At 44.6% G+C, this 19,339-nt stretch overlaps 1 protein-coding gene across 2 annotated transcripts in view; it reads right to left on the bottom strand.

The window, feature by feature from the left end:
* The window catches only part of C7H1orf94 (chromosome 7 C1orf94 homolog), a 51,461-nt gene that overhangs the window by 23,711 nt on the left and 8,411 nt on the right, over positions 1–19,339 (bottom strand). For both annotated transcript variants that reach the window (XR_008310761.1, XM_053267559.1), the window contains exons 2-4: positions 9,717–10,387; positions 7,020–7,189; positions 2,791–2,865 (exon numbers count right to left, since the gene is read on the bottom strand). Coding sequence is in view for 1 of the 2 variants with exons in the window: in XM_053267559.1 (XP_053123534.1) it covers positions 2,791–2,865; positions 7,020–7,189; positions 9,717–10,387 (916 nt within the window). In the remaining variant the exon portion in view is untranslated. The remainder of the gene's footprint in view (positions 1–2,790; positions 2,866–7,019; positions 7,190–9,716; positions 10,388–19,339) is intronic.

Raw genomic sequence — 19,339 nt, 5'->3', positions numbered from 1 at the left:
AGAAAACGCTGGATAGGAGAGGAGAGCTGGTCTTGTGGTCGCAAGCATGACTTGTCCCCTTAGCTAAGCAGGGTCTGCCCTGGTTGCATATGAATGGGAGACTTGATGTGTGAACACTGGAAGATATTCCCCTGAGGGGATGGACCCGCTCTGGGAATTGCAGAAGGTTCCAAGTTCCCTCCCTGGCAGCATCTCCAAGGCAGGGCTGAGAGAGATTCCTGCCTGCAACCTTGGAGAAGCTGCTGCCAGTCTGTGTAGACAATACTGAGCTAGATAGACCAGCGGTCTGACTCAGTATATGGCAGCTTCCTATGTTCCTATGATATGTTCATTGCTGTTGGGCATTAGGGGTCTCGAACAAGAGGATTTGGAAATAGGACCAAGTGCTTACTATCTCTGCCACAAGGGCAAGTTCCAAGCAGAGGTCTGATCCTTGGCACTCTATCAGCACCACACACAGGTAATGGCCAGAGAGTTCAGGGATGAGGGAATTTCCTCTGCTCTATTCCTTTATGCTTCATTCTGTCTGGAGCTCCACTCCTTTTGAATTCTGGTTGAATTGGAGAATATGCTAGGATTAATTTCAAGCAAGTATGCACAGCTTGCCACAATCAATTTGCATCTTTGGCCTCCTCTCCTTTCAGGATGCACATCTTCCTACTCATAGATCAGACTGAGCTAGGAGAGAGACTACCAACTCTGATACACACCAAAGAGCTGTCTCCCCCGACCCTCTAAGAAATGTTGTTGATCTTCCCTGAAATTCCTTTAATGTCTTTCAGAATTCCTAAGGTTGTTTCACCTGGAAAGTGAAAAATAGTTTTCACTCTAAAAGTGGCAAATGGTCTTTTCCTTGTAAGGGACATTGTGGCCCATTTTTGGCCCACTTCTGTTTTAAAAAGAAATACCAGTAAAGTTATCGGGGGTGAAAACCACCCTGTAGGATGGAGTTGGCTGTCCCTGGTGCAGCCTACTGCTGCGTTGAATATAGCACATGCAAATAACATTTTCTGATCTCTTTTTGGTGACTGCTGCACAATGCCCTCTAAGGTAATCTACTGGTGATTCCCATTTCGCAGAGGAAAGGAGAGCTGGTCATGTGGTAGCAAGCATGATTGGGGGGCCAGTGAGTGGGGATAGGAACATAGGAAGCTGCCTCATACCAAATCAGATAATGGAGTGGAGAGCTGGTCTCATGGTAGCAAACATGACTTGTCCCCTTTGCTAAGCAGGGTCTGCCTTGGTTGCATATGAATGGGAAACTTGATGTGTGTGAGCACTATAAGATATTCCCCTCAGGGGATGGAGCCACTCTGGGAAGAGCAGAAGGTTCCAAGTTCCCATCCTGGCAACAACTCCAGGATAGGGCTGAGAGACACTCCTGCCTGCAACCTTGGAGAAGCCACTGCCAGTCTAAGAAGACAAAGCTGAGCGAGATGGACCAATGGTCTGACTTGGTAGAAGTCAGCTTCCTATGTTCCTGTGACCGAAAGAGAACATTGTGCTCAAGACTACTGAGAAAACCAGAATTCAGCTCAACAATAGGGGTCCATAGCGATTTCTCCAAAGCAGAATTCAAACTCCAGGGGTTTCAGGATCCTCTTGAGGAGCACCTGAAGTTATCTCCAAATTTCCGAGGTTCACCCGATGGAGTAAGGTTGGAGAATTTTCGGAATCTGTTTCTCCACCGAACGTTAGGGATGTGCAAGCCGGCTTGCACTGAATATTAGAGATGTGTGAGCTTGTGCTGGCCCTGGCTCGAAGGCTCACCCTTGGACCGAAATGGGGGGCAGTCCAAAGACAAGACAAGACAAGCCCCCGCCTCATGAGCTGTTTAGACGGTATACTTGTAAAGGAGCATCCAGCAAGGATTCCACTTTAGAAGTAAAGGGCTCTATGCGGGGAGGGCAGGGGAAAGGTCTCTGTTCCTTTATCTCTAAAAATCAGGCCGCTGCACAGCGGGATGTGGTGGCCGCAGGCATGGCGGAGGCAGTGGAGGTGGCGGTGGGGGCTCCTTCCACTCTCCCACTGGTGTCCCAAATGTCAGCCTGAGCCAGCTGAGGCCCATTTTGGGCCTCTCTGTGTTGTCATTTGGGAGGCCGGTGGGAGGTTGGAAGGAGACCCCTCCACCGTCTCCACCATGCCATCCCCACGGCCGTCACCACCCCGCTGAGCAGCAGCTTGATTTTTAAAGGTAAAGGAATAGACTGAGACCTCCCCCCCCCACCCCCGCACATATAGCCCTTTACTTTTAGCTGTGGATTCTTGCCAGATTCCCCTTACAAGTATAGCCGTCAAAGCCCCTCAAGCTGGCTTGAGAGCAAAACCGGACTGGGCCAGGCTTGACTGAGCCTGAGGCGCCCGGGGAAGCTTGAATCTGATCTGGATTTGAGCCGAACTGGGCGAGCCGGTTTTGTGCACACCCCTGCTGAATGTGGAGAGGGGTGGTAGGGCCATGCCTGTTAGCATTGCCTCCAGTGCTGATGTACCTTCTGGCCCTGCGCCATCCTGGCCATGTAATGGGGTTAGCATGAAAGGGACCCACACTGTTCCTCAGTTTCACTGGGAACTCTGGTTGCCCCAGGGTTCCCAACTTCTTCCTCACAAAGTTGGGGGACTTCCCTCTGTCCACCTTGCAGGCCCCTTCCACATTAATAGAAAACATGAGGATATTGAGGGAGCATGATCAACAGACACACTGGTGCCAGGGGCAGTAGGCATCCCCCCCGCCCCTTTGCCAGGTAGGGGTCATTGCGTGCACTGTTTCATGCTTGTGAACCTCTGACATACCTGCCTGGAATAGCATCCCAGCTGAGGATGTAACGTCTGCTGGTATGGGATCCGTGCTCTCTGCTGATACAAACTCTGTTCAAAATATGTAAGGCAGGAATTGACAATTTTGAGCCTGGATTTCTGCTTATGAATCACCAATGGAGAATAGCATATACATTTCCAAAATAAACAAACTCATACAGTTGAGACTGGCTCCTAAAAACTAATGTTTTAGGAGTATTTTATGATGATATTTTATTATTGTATCTTAGACTCTTTTAAATATGGGTATAAGTGGGATGGTGTTGCTTTTTAAAGGCATCGTATTCTTTTTTCAAATAAATAAGCAAACTCACCCAGGAGGCAGTCTCTGCTACTTTGACAACCTCACCATGGCATCTTAAGTTCCTGAGGAATTCATTCTTTATCTTTTATCAATCGATCAATCAAATTTAGACTAATCTGCCTATTTCCAAAAACTCAGTATAGGTGTCTTTTTAAGAAGGCAGAATAAGATAACAAGGTCATTCACAACCTTTGAGAGTGCCGGGGAAGGGGGAGGCAAGAAAGCACCTACCTTCTACCCAGATGATCTGGTGTAATCCCAGGCCATGTGGCTTGTGCACCCACAAGACCAGAGCTTTTGTGGGCTGCATGGCTTTCTGGAGGCCAGGAAAATGCATCCCGGCCTCCAGCTATCCCACAATGTACCATGTGCCAGGCGCAGTACACTGGAGGATTCCACCATGGGTCAGGTGCTCTAGGCACACGGCTTTGTGTCTGCTGAGGCTGTGTGCAGCCTGAGCCTGCACACAACCCTGGACCTGGGTAGAAAGGCCTGCTCGCGCTCTTCTGCCCAGGTAATTGTTTTGGTAAAAACTCAGGCTACCCAGAAGGGCGGCACCTGGATCTGCCTCTATCCCGGCACTTTACATGAACAGCCCTACTCAAGTAGGGCTGCCACAGCTTGGGTAGGGCTGCTCATGTGAACAGCCTCATCCTATGACCTAATAATCAGAAGTGACCATTTGTTGTTCAAAGAAAAGGACATTTTTAAATAATTATTTTCTGCTTCATACTTTAGAAAAGTAACACCAAAACCAAAATAGTATCAAGAAATAAGCAATTATGCACATAATTCACACCTCTATCAGTTACCTTGTACTCCAGTTTATCAGCTAAAGCGTTAATTATTAATCTACCAATTAAACAGAGTAAAGGTGGACACTATTGTTGTTGTTATTACTTTTAGTGGCTGACGTTCTCCACAGCCCTGTGTGATCCTTAGGGACATATTCCTGGCAGTGAACATGATTTTTGCAGGGAGGGAACAGAAGCAAAAACCGTGTCCTCCCTTGCTTTCCCTGCAAAGCAAGCTAGGGTTTTGCAGTGTCCCTGCAAAGCAAGCAAGTAGTGTCCCACTGCCCTGTGAGAGCAGAGTTGCTGCTCCATCCTCATAGAGCTGCAGAGAATGTTGGCCATTATTATGATTATTCTTTGATGTGTATTACATTAAACAAACATGGCAGGGACATGACTTTCACAGATCATATTGACTTTTAATCTCCCTTAAAGATCTTCATCATTATTACATGTGTGAGAAACTTCCCAGTAGTGCAAACCAATATGAATGTTGTAGCTGCAATTGCTTTGATTTCCAAGTCACTGCAACCCGGAGATTTGCCCTATATTTTAAAATCCACCACTAAAATGGGAGATGGGGGCAGTCACAGCATCTCTTGTCCATTCTGCCTCCTTTAGTGTGCTGCTGCACACACCCGGGAAAATACAGATGGGATAAACCACTTAATTCAATAATGGATTCAGAGATACAGGGAGAAATCAGAAGTTGCAACCTGGTACCCTATAGGGGGATACTATTACTACTAATACTATTATTGCGAGCAGATGCCCTGAATAAGCAAGCAAGCTTATGCACGCACATCCCCTGTTGGATCAAGAGTCATCCCTGTACATATTTTTCTCTAGACTATGCAAACTCATTTCTTCCAGCCTTCCACATAAGATTTTTCTCCTAGATCTCTTAGGTTTCCTCGAAGAAACCTATCTAGCTTGTCAACACATACTTTGAGCAGGTAATGCAATGTCATGTTTCCATGTTCTGTTGACACCTCTGGGGCTTCAGACAGGAGCCCAGCTGAACAGGTACAAACCACTGGGCTAAATCAGCATATCCGGGCATGTTCTCCTATGGCCTGAATGCCCCTCTGCTCCAAGCAGTGATTATTCTTAATTACTACTATTACAGGTGAAACTCGGAAAATTAGAATATCGTGCAAAAGTCCATTAATTTCAGTAATGCAAATTAAAAGGTGAAACTGATATATGAGACAGACGCATTACATGCAAAGCGAGATAAGTCGAGCCTTAATTTGTTATAATTGTGATGATCATGGCGTACAGCTCATGAAAACCCCAAATCCACAATCTCAGAAAATTAGAATATTACATGGAACCAAGAAGACAAGGATTGAAGAATAGAACAATATTGGACCTCTGAAAAGTATACAGTGTACTGTGCTTGATTGGCCAGCAAACTCGCCTGACCTGACCCCATAGAGAATCTATGGGGCATTGCCAAGAGAAGGATGAGAGACATGAGACCAAACAATGCAGAATTGCTGAAGGCCGCTAATGAAGCATCCTGGTCTTCCATAACACCTCATCAGTGCCACAGGCTGATAGCATCCATGCCACGCCGCATTGAGGCAGTAATTGCTGCAAAAGGGGCCCAAACCAAGTACTGAATACATATGCATGCTTATACTTTTCAGAGGTCCGATATTGTTCTATTCTTCAATCCTTGTCTTCTTGGTTCCATGTAGTATTCTAATTTTCTGAGATTGTGGATTTGGGGCTTTCATGAGCTGTACGCCATGATCATCACAATTATAACAAATTAAGGCTTGACTTATCTCGCTTTGCATGTAATGCGTCTGTCTCATATATCAGTTTCACCTTTTAATTTGCATTACTGAAATTAATGGACTTTTGCACGATATTCTAATTTTCTGAGTTTCACCTGTATTACTACTGCTCCTCCTCCTATAATTATTATAGTAGTAGAGGGGGTGGTTTACACAGCAAAAGAAAAAGAAAAATCATGGCTGCTGTCCCAAATGGCCTCTCAGTCGAAAAACGTAATAGTCCGGTTCAGGCATTACGTTGTAGCTGCATTCAGATGTCTGAACACACATAAATGTGAAAATATATAACAACATAAGAACAGGCTTGCTGGATCGAGCCCAAGACCTATCCAGGTCAGCAGCACCCTGCTTTCCACAGTGGCTCACCAGATGCCTCGGGAAAACATACAAACAGAAGATGAAGGCATGTCCCGTCCCCTGCTGTTGATCCCCTGCAGCTGTTACTCAGAGGCACCCTACCCATGGAGGTAGCTTATAGCCATCAGAACGAGTAGTTATTGATAGACTTCTGTAAAGGACTGTTTCTGTAAATGACTGTACCCACGTTCATTTTAAAAGTGAACCTGGGTAAAGGCTCCCTGAAATGCAGGATACAAGAAGTATACTGCTGAACCTGTGTTCAACATAACATGTGCATATCTGTCCCTGTGTACAAATGTGGAGAGCTGGTCTTGTGGTCGCAAGCATGAATTGTCCCCTTAGCTAAGCAGGGTCTACCCTGGTTGCATATGAATGGGAGACTTGATGTGTGAGCACGGTGAGATATTCCCCTGAGGGCAGGGGTGGGGAAGCTTGGCCCTCCAGCTGTTTTTGAACTTTGTAGTTCAAAAACAGCTGGGGGGCCAAGCTTCCCCACCCCTGCCTTAGGGGATGATGGAGCCACTCTGGGAATAGCAGAAGGTTCCAAGTTCCCTCCCTGGCAGCATCTCCAAGAAAGGGCTGAGAGAAATTCCTGCCTGCAACCTTGGAGAGGCTGCTGCCAGTCTAGGTAGACAGTACTGAGCTAGATGGACCAATGGTCTGACTCAGTACATGGCAGCTTCCGATGTCCCTAAATCTGTGCTGCCTGTGTACACTGTATGCAGATCGTACCAGTGTTGTACATAACGTGTGAACAGGGATAGTGCTTGCCACTTTCCTAGCTGAATCTCACAGGTTACTTAAGGTCTGGTTGCCTGTTTTAAAACTTGATTCAAGCAAACCACAAATAACGTTTTTTATCTCTGTGTGCAAATCGTTTCACTCAGTATTGTAGATGTCCTCCACCTCCCCTTTCAACCCAATAATTACAGTTATTACCTGGTATTGCGGAAAGTTCGAGTGGTTTGGGAAAACGGGAGGCGGAGGGTAATTAAGGCTAAGCCACATTGGTTGTTTTAACGAGGTGGTCTTGGAGGTTGTTGGGAACCGTGGGGTGAAAACATTCCCACTATATTTCATGTTGTTCTTATCAATGGCTGCTGAAGTGGCTGTGAAAATAAAAACTATGGTTATACATGGTGTTGAGGATACTGGGTTTGAACAGGACTATTTATTTCTACATGCTTAGGATATGTGTATAGGATATGTGCTGCCAAAGCAAGCACACTACATGTTTTATCTTCTCCTTCCTCCAAAGAGGTTCCATTAATCAATCCCCTGCCCAGGTTCCAATGACTCAGCAACCCTGGCTGACCTACAGCTGACCATGGCCCCAGCCTAACTCTGACCCAAAGTGGGCTGAGTGGAAGAGTAGAGGAGTGTGGAAGAAGTGTGGGTAAAGTTTTGCCTGGGACATTTAAATTAGAAATAGCAACTCCAAGACTAAATCTGGACACTTTCACTAGCTAACACTACGGTAAGTGATACATGCAGCGAGAACAGAGGTAGCGGCCATGGATATTTTAATCACCACCCCCTCTGTTTAAGATAAGAAAGGGCTTTAATCTGAATCTATGGAAGTGCCTGCTGGTGGCCCTTGTGGAAAGAATCTAAGAAGAGCCTGACTGCTGGATCAGGTCTGTCTAGGCCAGCATCTTGCTTTCCACAGTGGCCATCAAGAAGCACACTGGGAAGTCCACACTGAGCTTGAAAGGAACAGTCCTCTCCCAACGTTGCTCCCCAGCAACTGGCATTCAAATGCAGACTGTCTCTGAATACCCAAGATGATGGTTGAGTTAGGGCCCACTAGACTTAAATGGAATGGTGTAAATCAGATGCTCTGTTACAAAATGGCTAAATTCAGTAATTGCCCACTTATTTGTATTGCCATTCTGAGAGCTGGTTTAGGCTCAGTTCTCCCAGATAATCCCACTCTTGGGCATTACAATATGCTTATTCAGAAGCTGCATAAGTTTGTCTCTAAATCACCTGTCAAGACTGTATTTTATGGCACTTCTGGCTCTAAGAGCTGGTTCAGTAAGGAATGTGTAGCAGCAAAGAGAGCCCCAGTCAGTTTCTTTATTCACCACAAGTCCAACCTTACAGCTACTGTAGTTCCAATCAATTGTTACATGAGATGAAAAGAAATTATAAACACCTATTGGAAAGGGGAGGAAAGAGCTGCTTTATTGGAAACCTGACAACTATTAGTATTTTCTGTTAAATCTAAAGGTAAATCCAATTTTTGGAGAATTATTGCTGGGTACCCTGATTCAGGTATGTCCCGAATTGCCTGTCACATCCCAGTAGGAGCCTGGGAGACCCACATTTGAATACTATTTGAGAATGAGTGTGATCAAGTGGTGCCCATGGATTTCTCGGTCGATCCATCAAATCAATGGGTGCCAGTTTCAGTATCCAAGAGCTTAAAAACTGATAGACCAGCTGAAAAGTGGCAAAGCTCCAGGCAATGATTATATTCCAGTTGAGTTAATATAAACCAATGCCAACTGGTTGGCTCCTGTTTTGGCATCTCTTTTCTCTTATATGGACAAAACTGTTCACCTACCCAGAGCCTGGGATATTGCTATTATTATTATTCCAAATGTTTAAAAAGGTAACAGAGATGATCCTGCTAAATATAGACTGATTAGTCTGCTAAATATAATCAGTAAATTATATGCCAGGCACCTGTGTTGGGAATTATAGGATTGGATGGATCAAGACAATATCTTAGAGGAGGAACAAGCAGGATTTAGATCAGGACATTCCACCATAGGGCATGGGCTTGTTTTGCAGGACTTGGTGGAAAAATACTTCCAATAAGTCATTTTATGCAGCCTTCATAGATTTCAAGGCAGCCTTTGATTCAAACTCTAGAGACATTTTATGGGGCAAACCTAAGGATTCCACAACTGATAAATACAGTATCTGTTACTGGTCTTGTGGTAACAAGCATGAATTGTCCCCTTTCCTAAACAGGGTCCACCCTGGCTCTGCCACTGCTTGTAGATCCCGCCAAGAAATTGCATCACCTTTATACTATTTTAGTGACACATCCAGCAGTCGCTGTTAAATCTGCACAGATGGTATATCATTGTATATTATTTTATGTATTTGTTGTTTTCTTCTGCTGGTCTTGGACCATAATAAAGGCTGATTGGTTGATTGTTTCTGAACCTGAATGCTTCACATAGATACCATTCTAGGCAGCAGAGAAGAGGGTCAAAAGGGACAGTTCTGTCCAGCATGGCTCCACCCCAAGACTGCCCATTAGCTTTCCCTGACTTGGCCTTAACCATGAATGCTTCCAGGTCAGGCGTAGATCTTTTAGTGCAGTTTAGGTCAGGGACTCTCAACCCTGGGTCTCCAGATGTTGTTGGACTCCAACTCCCATCATCCCTTTGGCCATTGTGGCTGGGGATTAGGAGAATTGCAGTCCAGCAATATCTGGGGACTCATGGTTGAGCACTGTAACTTTCGGCTTTTCCTGTCTGGTTCACGATAATCTTGGACATACCCTTGGGATCAAGTGTTTGCTTAACTGGTATAGCTGGTATTTCAACCCGAAACACCCCAGATTCCTTCTAATTGTTGTTCCCAAATCCACATATCTGTTTAGCCCACAATCCTTACCATTGTTTTGACACAATCCATCAGCAACCAGTTCAGGTTCCGTTTTTGAGCAGATCTTGGCAAACACAGGGAGCTGCTTTTTCTGCCCCACACCGGAGCTTTCCACCACTGTCATGATTGGGGACGGCCTTGTGACGTTGTCTTTGTGGGCTGCAGAGACAAACATGTTGTTTTGCAGCAGGTCCTTGATCAGCTTGGTCTCATCAGTCACCATCTTGTTGTCCAGCCCTTTGGCGGCCTCAACACGTTTGAGCGGGAACTGGGCCAAAAGCTTAGCAATCTGCGTGTTGGAACCCATTGTGTTACTGTTCCCACTTTCTGCACTTTTGGCATTCTTGTAGATATATTTTGCAGGGAGCAAGATCCCTGTGATGGTAGATTTAGTGGACAGCTGGACATCACAGACAGACTGCAGTTTCATCTCCCTTTTATTCCCAGTGAGGGCTCTGTAAACATTTTCCATGGCATCCCGCTCCTCGAATGTCTGGTCTCCATCAGAAGGCGTAGGGAGGTTGTTGTTAGATAGGACCTGAAATGAGGAGCCAGGGGTCATCTTATCATTTTCAGACCTTTGCATCTCCAGCTCAGTGGCATTCTCCTGGGCAAGGCTCAAATATTCTTGCTCAACCAACAGGGAAATTTCATCTTTGCAAATGTTGGTCTCCAAAGATCTGCATGAGAGAGGCAAATGTCTTTGTTGGAAAATATTTTACTCCGTCTCTCCACTATGAAAATCCTCTCACAAATCTTATTTATTATTATTATTATTAGTAGTAGTAGTAGTAGTACTAGTAGTAGTTGTTGTTGTCTGTTTGTTTATTTTGTTTTACATTACCTGCTCTTGCTCCAAGAGTCTCACAGTGGTTATGGTTATGTTTATCCTCACAACCTCCCTGTGAGATGGGTTAGGCTGGGAGAGAGGTGGCTGGCCCAGAGTCACCCAGTGAGTTTCATGGCTGAGCAGGGATTTGAACTCAGGTCTCCCCAGTCATAGTCCAACAGTACTGGTATGTACAACCAGACTGACATGTCCCACTAATTTCAGTGAAACTACTCAGGAATAACTGAGTCACCATGTCAGCCATTATTATTATTAAACATATTTATATACTGCTTTTCAAGAAAAAGTGCTCAAAGATGTTTACATAGCAAAAGAGATGAGAAAATGGTCCCATGTCCAAAAAGGGCTCACAATCTGTGGTGGGGTGGGGGAGACACCAGCAACAACCACTGGGAGAAGGGCTGGGCTGGGCTGAGTAGGATCAGTTGCTCTCCCTCTGTGACGGGCACCACTTTAGAAGGTCTCTCTCTCTCCAGTTAGCAGGGACAGACAAGAAATAATATAATATACCAAAACAGTGAACACATTGGATAAGAATAACAAGTGGTTCTAGTAAAAACTAATTTGCCTACTTTCCTTTCAGTATTCCCACCGCTGGACTAAATTTGCTCCTAATCAATTAGGCAGTTCACAAGTCATCTCACTTGCACTTCAAACGTTCATGCATTTGCCATCTTGAATTGGGGTAGATGACCTCATGACAAACTATGAATTTGAGGTGTCCCTATGTGTCCCTACACTGTACCAAATTTGGTGCAAGTCGGTTCTCACTTGCACCTCAAATGGTTAGGTGTCTATAACTCCTATTATCTTGAATCAGGGTGGATGACATCATTACAAACTACTCCTTTGAGCCATCCCTATGTATCCCTACAACTGTAGCAAATTTGGTTCAAACCAGTTAGGTGGTTCACAAGTTAGCCCAATTGTGCCTCAAACGTTCATATGTCCACCATCTTGAATTGGGGTGGATGACCTCATCACAAACTACACCATTGAGGTGTCTCTATGTATCCCTGAAACTGTACCCAATTTGGTTCATATTGGTCCAGGCATTACAAGTTGATGGGGAGGGGGCATACACAAGGACAGACCCACACATACGGAATGCAGAGTGATCCCATAAGCCTACTGGAAAGCAGGCTAAAAATGAAAGAGCATCACGCTTGCAGATAAGACCGAGAACTCTAGCCTTCCTTAACTGTTGTTAACAGCTTGGGAAAAGAGGACTGATTTTGCATGGAATCTAAAAACTAATGAGGAGTCATGGCCATTTGCCTGGGGAGGGAATTCTGTAACTGGACACCTCTGTGGAAATGGCATGTCAACTCTTAACACTATTTATTTAAAAGATGTATATCCCACTTTTCAATCTGAAATAAATTTCCAAGTACACGATAAGTATTAGTATATACAAAACCACCTTTAAAATAGAGCATCAAATATAAAATCAAACAAGTGTGGCAGCAAGGAAGGAAAATGAGAACAGCATTGAGTAGCAGAAATAATGGAGCACCAGATAAAACAGCAAATCCAGTAGTCCATGGTTGATTATGAGCAGTTTAAATCAATATTGCTATTCATTAAAAGCTTGGGTAAATTTAAAAAAAAGTCTTCACCTAACACCTCAAACTAGGTTTTTGAATAGCCATTGTGTACCTTTGTTCAAGTTGTGCCAGGAGTAGATGACTGTAAAGTTCCAGCCAAATTGGAAAACCTGTGAGCAGAATCCAGGCACCATATTATTTGTGCCACCAGGACCATTTGCAGGTGCAGAAAATAGCTGGCTGCTCCATAGCGCCACCCTGAAAATGGCAGGAAGGAATACTGCAGCTTGTCAGCCCAGCCAGATTAAGTGACCTGGAAAACCAGTAGAGGCCCTGCTGGACTTATCTAACAACTGGCTCAGCCTTGGTGCTCTAGTCTGAGCATCTCAGAACCTCTAGTAGCTACTGTCCTGGCCCCACCATGTCTACTGCCTTCCTGAACCTGTTTGATTGCCTTGGACCACATCACCTGCCTCTGATCTTTGCCTGCTTTAGAATTTGTCTCGAACCCTTGCCTCTGGCCATTTGGACCTGTCAGCCCGGGTGTCTCCCTGCTGGGCCCCTTTAGGACTGCTTCCTACTGGGGTCAGGCCTCAGAGACTGGAGAGGGAGGTTGATTCACCTGCCCTCCTGCTGCTAACAGCACTTACGGGGTTGGTCTCTCTCTGGAGAACGACAACCCTCCTGTATACACCACTCTGCCCTGGTCACAGACCTGCCTGTTCTTAAAGGCTGTTGTACAGGCCGGACATCTGGTTCCCCTTAGCCCTGGCCCCTCCCCACTTGCCTTTATTAACCCATCCTTGATCCCCTTCACCGTCCCCCCTTTCCCCATCCCACCTGACTTCCCACCCTTCACTTCCATCCTCTCCGTCCCTGTCGTCTGACGGCGTCAGCTGCCTGATGTCATTGTCAGGCGCCTGCTGCATCATCCCGTTGTATGGGACAGTCTAGTCACCAGAGACACGGGCCCACCCTGGGTTGGGTGTGGCAGCGGTGAGGGAACAGTCGACTGCTCCTCGAGAACTGTGCCAAACATCGGCGCTGGCTATGGCCTCGTCCCGGGGGTGGGTGAGTGCCACATCCAGGCTGACAAGACCAGACCCTTGGCTGTCTTTTTTGGATCCATGCTAGCCCTGGGGCACATAGCTGGCTTTTAACCTCATGACAGTGCCTTGCCACTTGCGCCCAAGTTCCATTACTGAATAGCTCCAGTCTTTTTTGGACATAGAAAACAAAGGTCAACAAGAAAGATGCAGCCATCACAATGAAGGTGCTTGGCACAATGGTGCCAAAAGCATGACTGCAGCAAGCCGAAAGAATGGATCGTTGCACGCCACAAGAGAGGACAAGCAAATGTTTTTGATCAAGACTAACCTCTTGGTTGCATGCCTCTTGAGAAACGCAAGCACCAGCCACATTAAGACTTTGTTAAGATTGCACCATCTGGCAACCTGAACATGAGCTTCCTGCAGAATGCCAATCCCGTTTTCTCGTTTATTACCAAATGCCACTCAACGGACTATATTTATTTATCTATCTATCACATTTCTATACCGCCTGACATGTGCATCCCTAGGTGGTGTCTGTAGTTTAAATGCAATATACAAACAGGGCACAATGATTAAAACAGATATAACATAAAACTAGTTAAAATTAATTAAAAGCCTGAGAAAAATAGTTGCATCTTAAGGGCTGCTCTGTCTCTCTCTCTTGCTCTCTTTTAGCCCTCCCCCGCCCCCGATTCCGTTACAGACTCTGGGGACAGAACAGCTGGTGTTATAAACATGCACTACATATGTACTTATCTATACATATAAATATCGTGCCAAATTTCTTTGTAAACTGCATATTACTTAATTATCTCTAATTATGGCATCACTGTGTAATTAGAGCAGCCTTTATTATTTTGTAAATTGAACAGATCTTCCATCCACTTTCATTCAAAATAGCCCAGAAACACTGGCGTTTCATGAGACACGCAGAATCGCAGATCGTGCCATTGTTTCTCTTGTTCCATGCCTTGCAATTGATGCAAACGCTTAAATATACCTCCCTGGTCCCTGTCAGCAAACAGGAGGAGGTAGAAAGTGAAGGTGCCAGTACACTCCACCCCTAAATGGCCTCCTAGTATTGAGCGAAGTGTGGCTTGTCCACACCACTGTTGCCTCTGGGATTGGCAGCTGACACCTGAGAGCTCAGGTGACCGTACTAGTGGTGCTGGATTTGGCCAGGGGCTGTCCGTTGCTGACACACACACTCATCTTCCCAGACAAAGGGATCGCCCTCTTTAAATATCGGAAGGGTCATCACAAAGAAGGAGCTCTCTGATGCTCCTTCAGATAGGACTAGAACCAATGGATTGAAATTACAAGGAACTAGATTTAGGTTAGGCATTAGGAAGAATCTCCTAACTGCAAGAACTGTTTGACAGTGGAACAGTCTCCCCCTTGAAGTGGGCTCTTCTTCCCGGGACATTTCCAGGCAGAGGCTGGATGGCCCCCCGTCAGGGACCCTGTAGCAGATTCCTCCAATCAGCAGGGGGCTGGACTAGAAGATCTCAAAGGCCCCTTCCAACTCTAAAATTATAGGACTCTACGATGGTGAGGCTTTGACTTGGATTGAGAGCTTCTCATAGAGTTGGTCTTCATTTCAAGTGACGTTTCCGTGCTTCAGATTTCTCTGCCTCTGCAAGCAGTGGCCAACCAAGTGGAGCAAAAGTGAAGGCTCCTGGAGCAGTGAGGTCATATCATACAGTTGCAACGCCTAGACGTTTATGGGCAAGAGAGGGGAGGCAACGCAGGCTGCAGTTTTTGGTGGCAGTCATGCTTCCCTGGACATTTAATGCTGGCCTAAGACTTCCATTTCTTAGGGAGGCCTTTCCACATCTGTGACTAATATTTATATACCGCTTTTCAACAAAAGTTCTCAAAATGGTTTACTTCCAAATAAATAAATAAATAAATAAATAAATAAATAAATAAATAAATAAAATGGCTCCTTGTCCCCAAAGGGCTCAATTTCGATTCAATTTCTATATTTGATTTCACAATCTAAAAAAGAAACCTAAGACAGACACCAGCAACAGCCACTGGAGGGGTGCTGTGCTGGGGATGGATAGGGCTAGTTGCTCTCCCCCTGCTAAATCAAGAGAATCACCACATTAGAAAGGTGCCTCTTTGCTCAGATAGCTGGGGACATGGGGGTCAATGTAGTAGTATGTAGTAGCATTCATTCAATCGATCAATCAATTAATATACTGCCTTTCCAAAAATGGCTCGGGGTGGTTTACATTAAAACAAAACAATTAAAATCAATTAATAGTTAAAAACAGACACTATAAAACACCATAAATCAATTAACAATTAAAACAATCAAAACAGTTGAAAAACCCTGGAAAAGCAGGTTACAAGAAGTTAAAAAAATTTACGACGATTTAAAAACCCTGGAAGGTCAGGCCAAACAGATAGGCTTTGAGGGCTCTCCTGAAGGCCAATAATGGTATAGTGGAGAGAATGTTTGACTCAAACCCAGAAGACCTACATTCAAAAACATCTGCTCAGCTATGGAGTTTGCAATGTGACCTTAGACGAGTCATTAGCCTGGTTCACACAATTATTTGAATCCAGGTTTAATGCGAATTGCTGACCTTTGTGTGAACTCATGCCAAGGCGGGAAGATTCATCTCAGGCTATAAACCACCTTGGCATGGGTTCACACAATCACCCTAATGTTGGTATCCTTGTGAGGGTACAATGGGGTACATATACCATCCTAAGCTCCATAGAGATACAAGTGTGATTAGACAGATACTGTAGATAGACAGACAGACAGACAGACATGTTTATTATTTTGACCATAAATTTGAACATATCAAAAATACAGAAAACTAAACAACTGTTAAAACATCATTAAAATGAATATTCACAATACAAAATCTGTTGGGAATTCTCTCTGGTAAGAGATACCCTTCTGTTACAGCAGAGTGCACAGAAGCAAAACACAGCGGAGTCTGCCTAGGCATGCGTGTATCCTGAGAGTAAAATAACTTGGAGCCAGATCATAGTTTCAAATCAATATAAGGAGTCTTTATTGGAGAACTCCATTCTAGATAGGAAAGTGGAGAGATAGGATCTCTAATCTATCTATCTAGCTGGATGCAGATGGATTCTGCATCTCTGCACACATGGTGCAGGGAGAGAGGAGCTTGCATGTTGCAAGGGCGAAGGAAGGGAAGGAGAAGGAGAAAGAGGAAGTGGCAGGAAGGAAGTTAGTCCCTGAGAGTAGCAATCTACATACCAAAGGGATAGTATCAGAGCAGTAGAGAAGGGATGACCAATGTCTTGACCTCTCTAGCCCTCTGACTCACTAGTCTGTCCCCCTCTGTCACTGAGACATGAGTCAGCGCAGAGTCCTTCACTTCCAAAAAAATCTATGTTTTTAAAAACAAAACAAAAACCCTTCACTCTGTTATTAACCTCTATAGCTACTACATGGGATTAAAAATTGACACTACTCTGCAATCCAGGCAAAAAATTGTCTCTACAGAAGACTAGGGCACTTTCCAGACTAGACCCTACAATGGGGTCAGGACGAATCTCCGAAGTATGCTTCCACACTTCCTGCGTTGCGACACCACAGTCCCTACGTGGACAGCAGGGTGCCGTTCACATTTCCAGTGCCTCGTTGTGAATTTAATCGCTGCAATATAGAGCAAGGGCGTCACATATCCGACGTGAAAAAGTTGCTGTTTTTTTGAGTTCTTAGTTGCTGCGAGACGGCTCCCCCTGCTGTTTACAGCCCGAATGTGACTTGCCCGAATGGAGGCATTTTGCTGCCAATGAGCAGCTAGTCTGGAAAGCACCCAGGCAAAACTCGCCACTGTTAACAGCATCACCTTATTATGAGAAGTCATGATAAGATTTATCTTCTGCAGTTTGGACCAGAAGGCTTCCCCCTCCAAAAGAGAAGATGTGATATTTATTTATTTATTTATCTATTTATCTATTTATTTTATTTACTGCTTTTCTAGACTGCCCCATCCAAAGGCTCTGGGCGGTGCACAGCAAATTAAAAAACATTAAAAACAAACACACACCATTTAAAAACACACTGCTTAAAACAATATAAACAATTTTAAAACAATTCAGAACCATTCAAAAACCAATTAAAATGCTTAAAAACAATTTAAAAACCTCGGTAGGCCAGGCCAAACAAATAAGTTTTTTGGGCTCTCTTAAAGACCAACAACGAGCCTAAATTACAGATATCTGTTGGGAGTGCATTCTGTAGGCCAGGAGCAGCTACAGAGCAGGCCCAGCTCAGAGTTGCCACCAGACGTACCGGTGCTAACTGAAGATGGACCTCTCCAGATGACCTCAATGTGTGATGGGGATCATACAGAAGAAGGCACTCTCTAAGGCAGCCCGGACCCAAACCTGGGTACTCTGTGTGTGTGTGTGTGTGTGTGTGTGTGTGTGTGTGTGTGTAATAAATAAATAAATAAATAAAATAAAATAATCTGAAATGCATATATTAATCTCAAATGCACCCCCACTGAACAAGTATTACCACCCCCATTTAGAGGAGGTAGAACCTGAGGGAGGATTTCAGTGATTTTTGGAAGGGGTATGCCAGGGGTCAACACCGACTGGACATCACACTTTACCTTTACCACTTACCAATGGCAATGGCGGTGGTCCCGCCAATGGCTGGAGGCCCCAGAATGCCCCTATGAATAACATGGCATCATCACATCGAGTCCCTGGCTAGAGTTATTATAATGGATCCAATAGTACATATGGGGAATGGTGTTAATCACTGTTTCTCTGGTGTTGTTTTAATCTTCCTTCTGCATTTTGAAAGCCTTCTCATTGCTTTTATCCACTGCTTTCACAACGTATTGTTTTAAGAATTTCAGTTTTCATTGTATTGATATTGTGATTGTTAGTTGCTGTGAAGCACTTCATTTTAAATTGGAAAACAGGCTACAAATAAATGTAATAAATAAATATCCAGAACAAATGAGTACATCAATAAATGTAGTGCAGAACTGCAGTTTTCAGCAGCATCTCTGTGTCTTGTAACATCCTTCTGGCCTGAAAAGCTCTTAAAAGAGATACAGCCTGGTTCTCCAGACAAACAGAATTATGTGAGACGGCTGGATTTTTTGCTTCAAATTGCAAACACTAGAGAAATTCCACAACACCATTTGGGGACCATTTGTGATGCAGGAGAGAAAATGGGGTATGACATCCAAAACTTGCAGGGACGAAGAAAAATCTGGCTAGCTTCCAGTGAGGCATCAGGAAAAATCTCATTGAATCAATTGGAGAGGATTTTGATGTTGTCATTTTGTAGTCTTCTGACTTTGGAGACAGCAGCATCCGTTGCAGATGCCTCTGATGCATAAAAGTCCCCTTAAAGGGCACAGTTTGGGTTTTTCTCCCCACCTCCCTTTAGATCTCAGCCCACGCCTGCCTGCCAAGGATGGAAGGTGTCTGTTCAATTTGTCATCCACAGCAGCATTTGGGGCCAAGATTATACCTCGTGCCCTTTTGCTTGATCTGACGGCCTTTAATTATTTTAACATATTGACTTATGCAAATCAGCTGCTCCAAGCCCAGTTTGAAAGGGCTTTGGAATCTTTTGAACAAACAGCAAAGATTTGCCTTCGTAGTCTGGGGGTATTTTTATTTGGCTGGATGGGTTTTTTGCAAGTGCAGAGAGAGAGGGGAGTTTGAAACCTCTATCATCCCCTTGTATTGCATGTCAACATAGCTTTTCATTATGCTAAGGTTGAGAGGCATGCTTAACATCAGGAATCCCTCCTGGGCTCAGTCTTTATCCCTTTCCTGTTAAAATGGCAAAACTATGTTCCTCGAACTTTTGATGTCAAGGGTACAGTGGCTGATATCCTGATTAAATTACTCCACAGAAGTCCCACTGAAATGATGAGGATGTGGTAGGTAAGATTGATGTGTCTTATTAATTCCAGTTGGACTTCCTTTGAGTAATTTAGCCAGGACGTCAGCTGGTGTCTCTGGATTAAAACCAGAGGGACACACTAATTAAGTATCTCCTTTATCAGCTGCATATGTCTTTCGTAAGTTGCAGGATAGCTCAAGCATCCCACCCTGCCTCATCAGTGAATGCTCAAGGATAGGATTGTGCTTCTGGGCAATTGTGAAGCTTCTGGGAGTCTTCCACTCAGGGGCGTAACTAGGTTGGAGTGG

The sequence above is a fragment of the Hemicordylus capensis genome, chromosome 7, assembly GCF_027244095.1.
Source record: "Hemicordylus capensis ecotype Gifberg chromosome 7, rHemCap1.1.pri, whole genome shotgun sequence".
In the NCBI taxonomy this organism is placed as follows: Eukaryota; Metazoa; Chordata; class Lepidosauria; order Squamata; family Cordylidae; genus Hemicordylus; species Hemicordylus capensis.
This window is presented reverse-complemented; position numbering and strand designations above follow the sequence as displayed.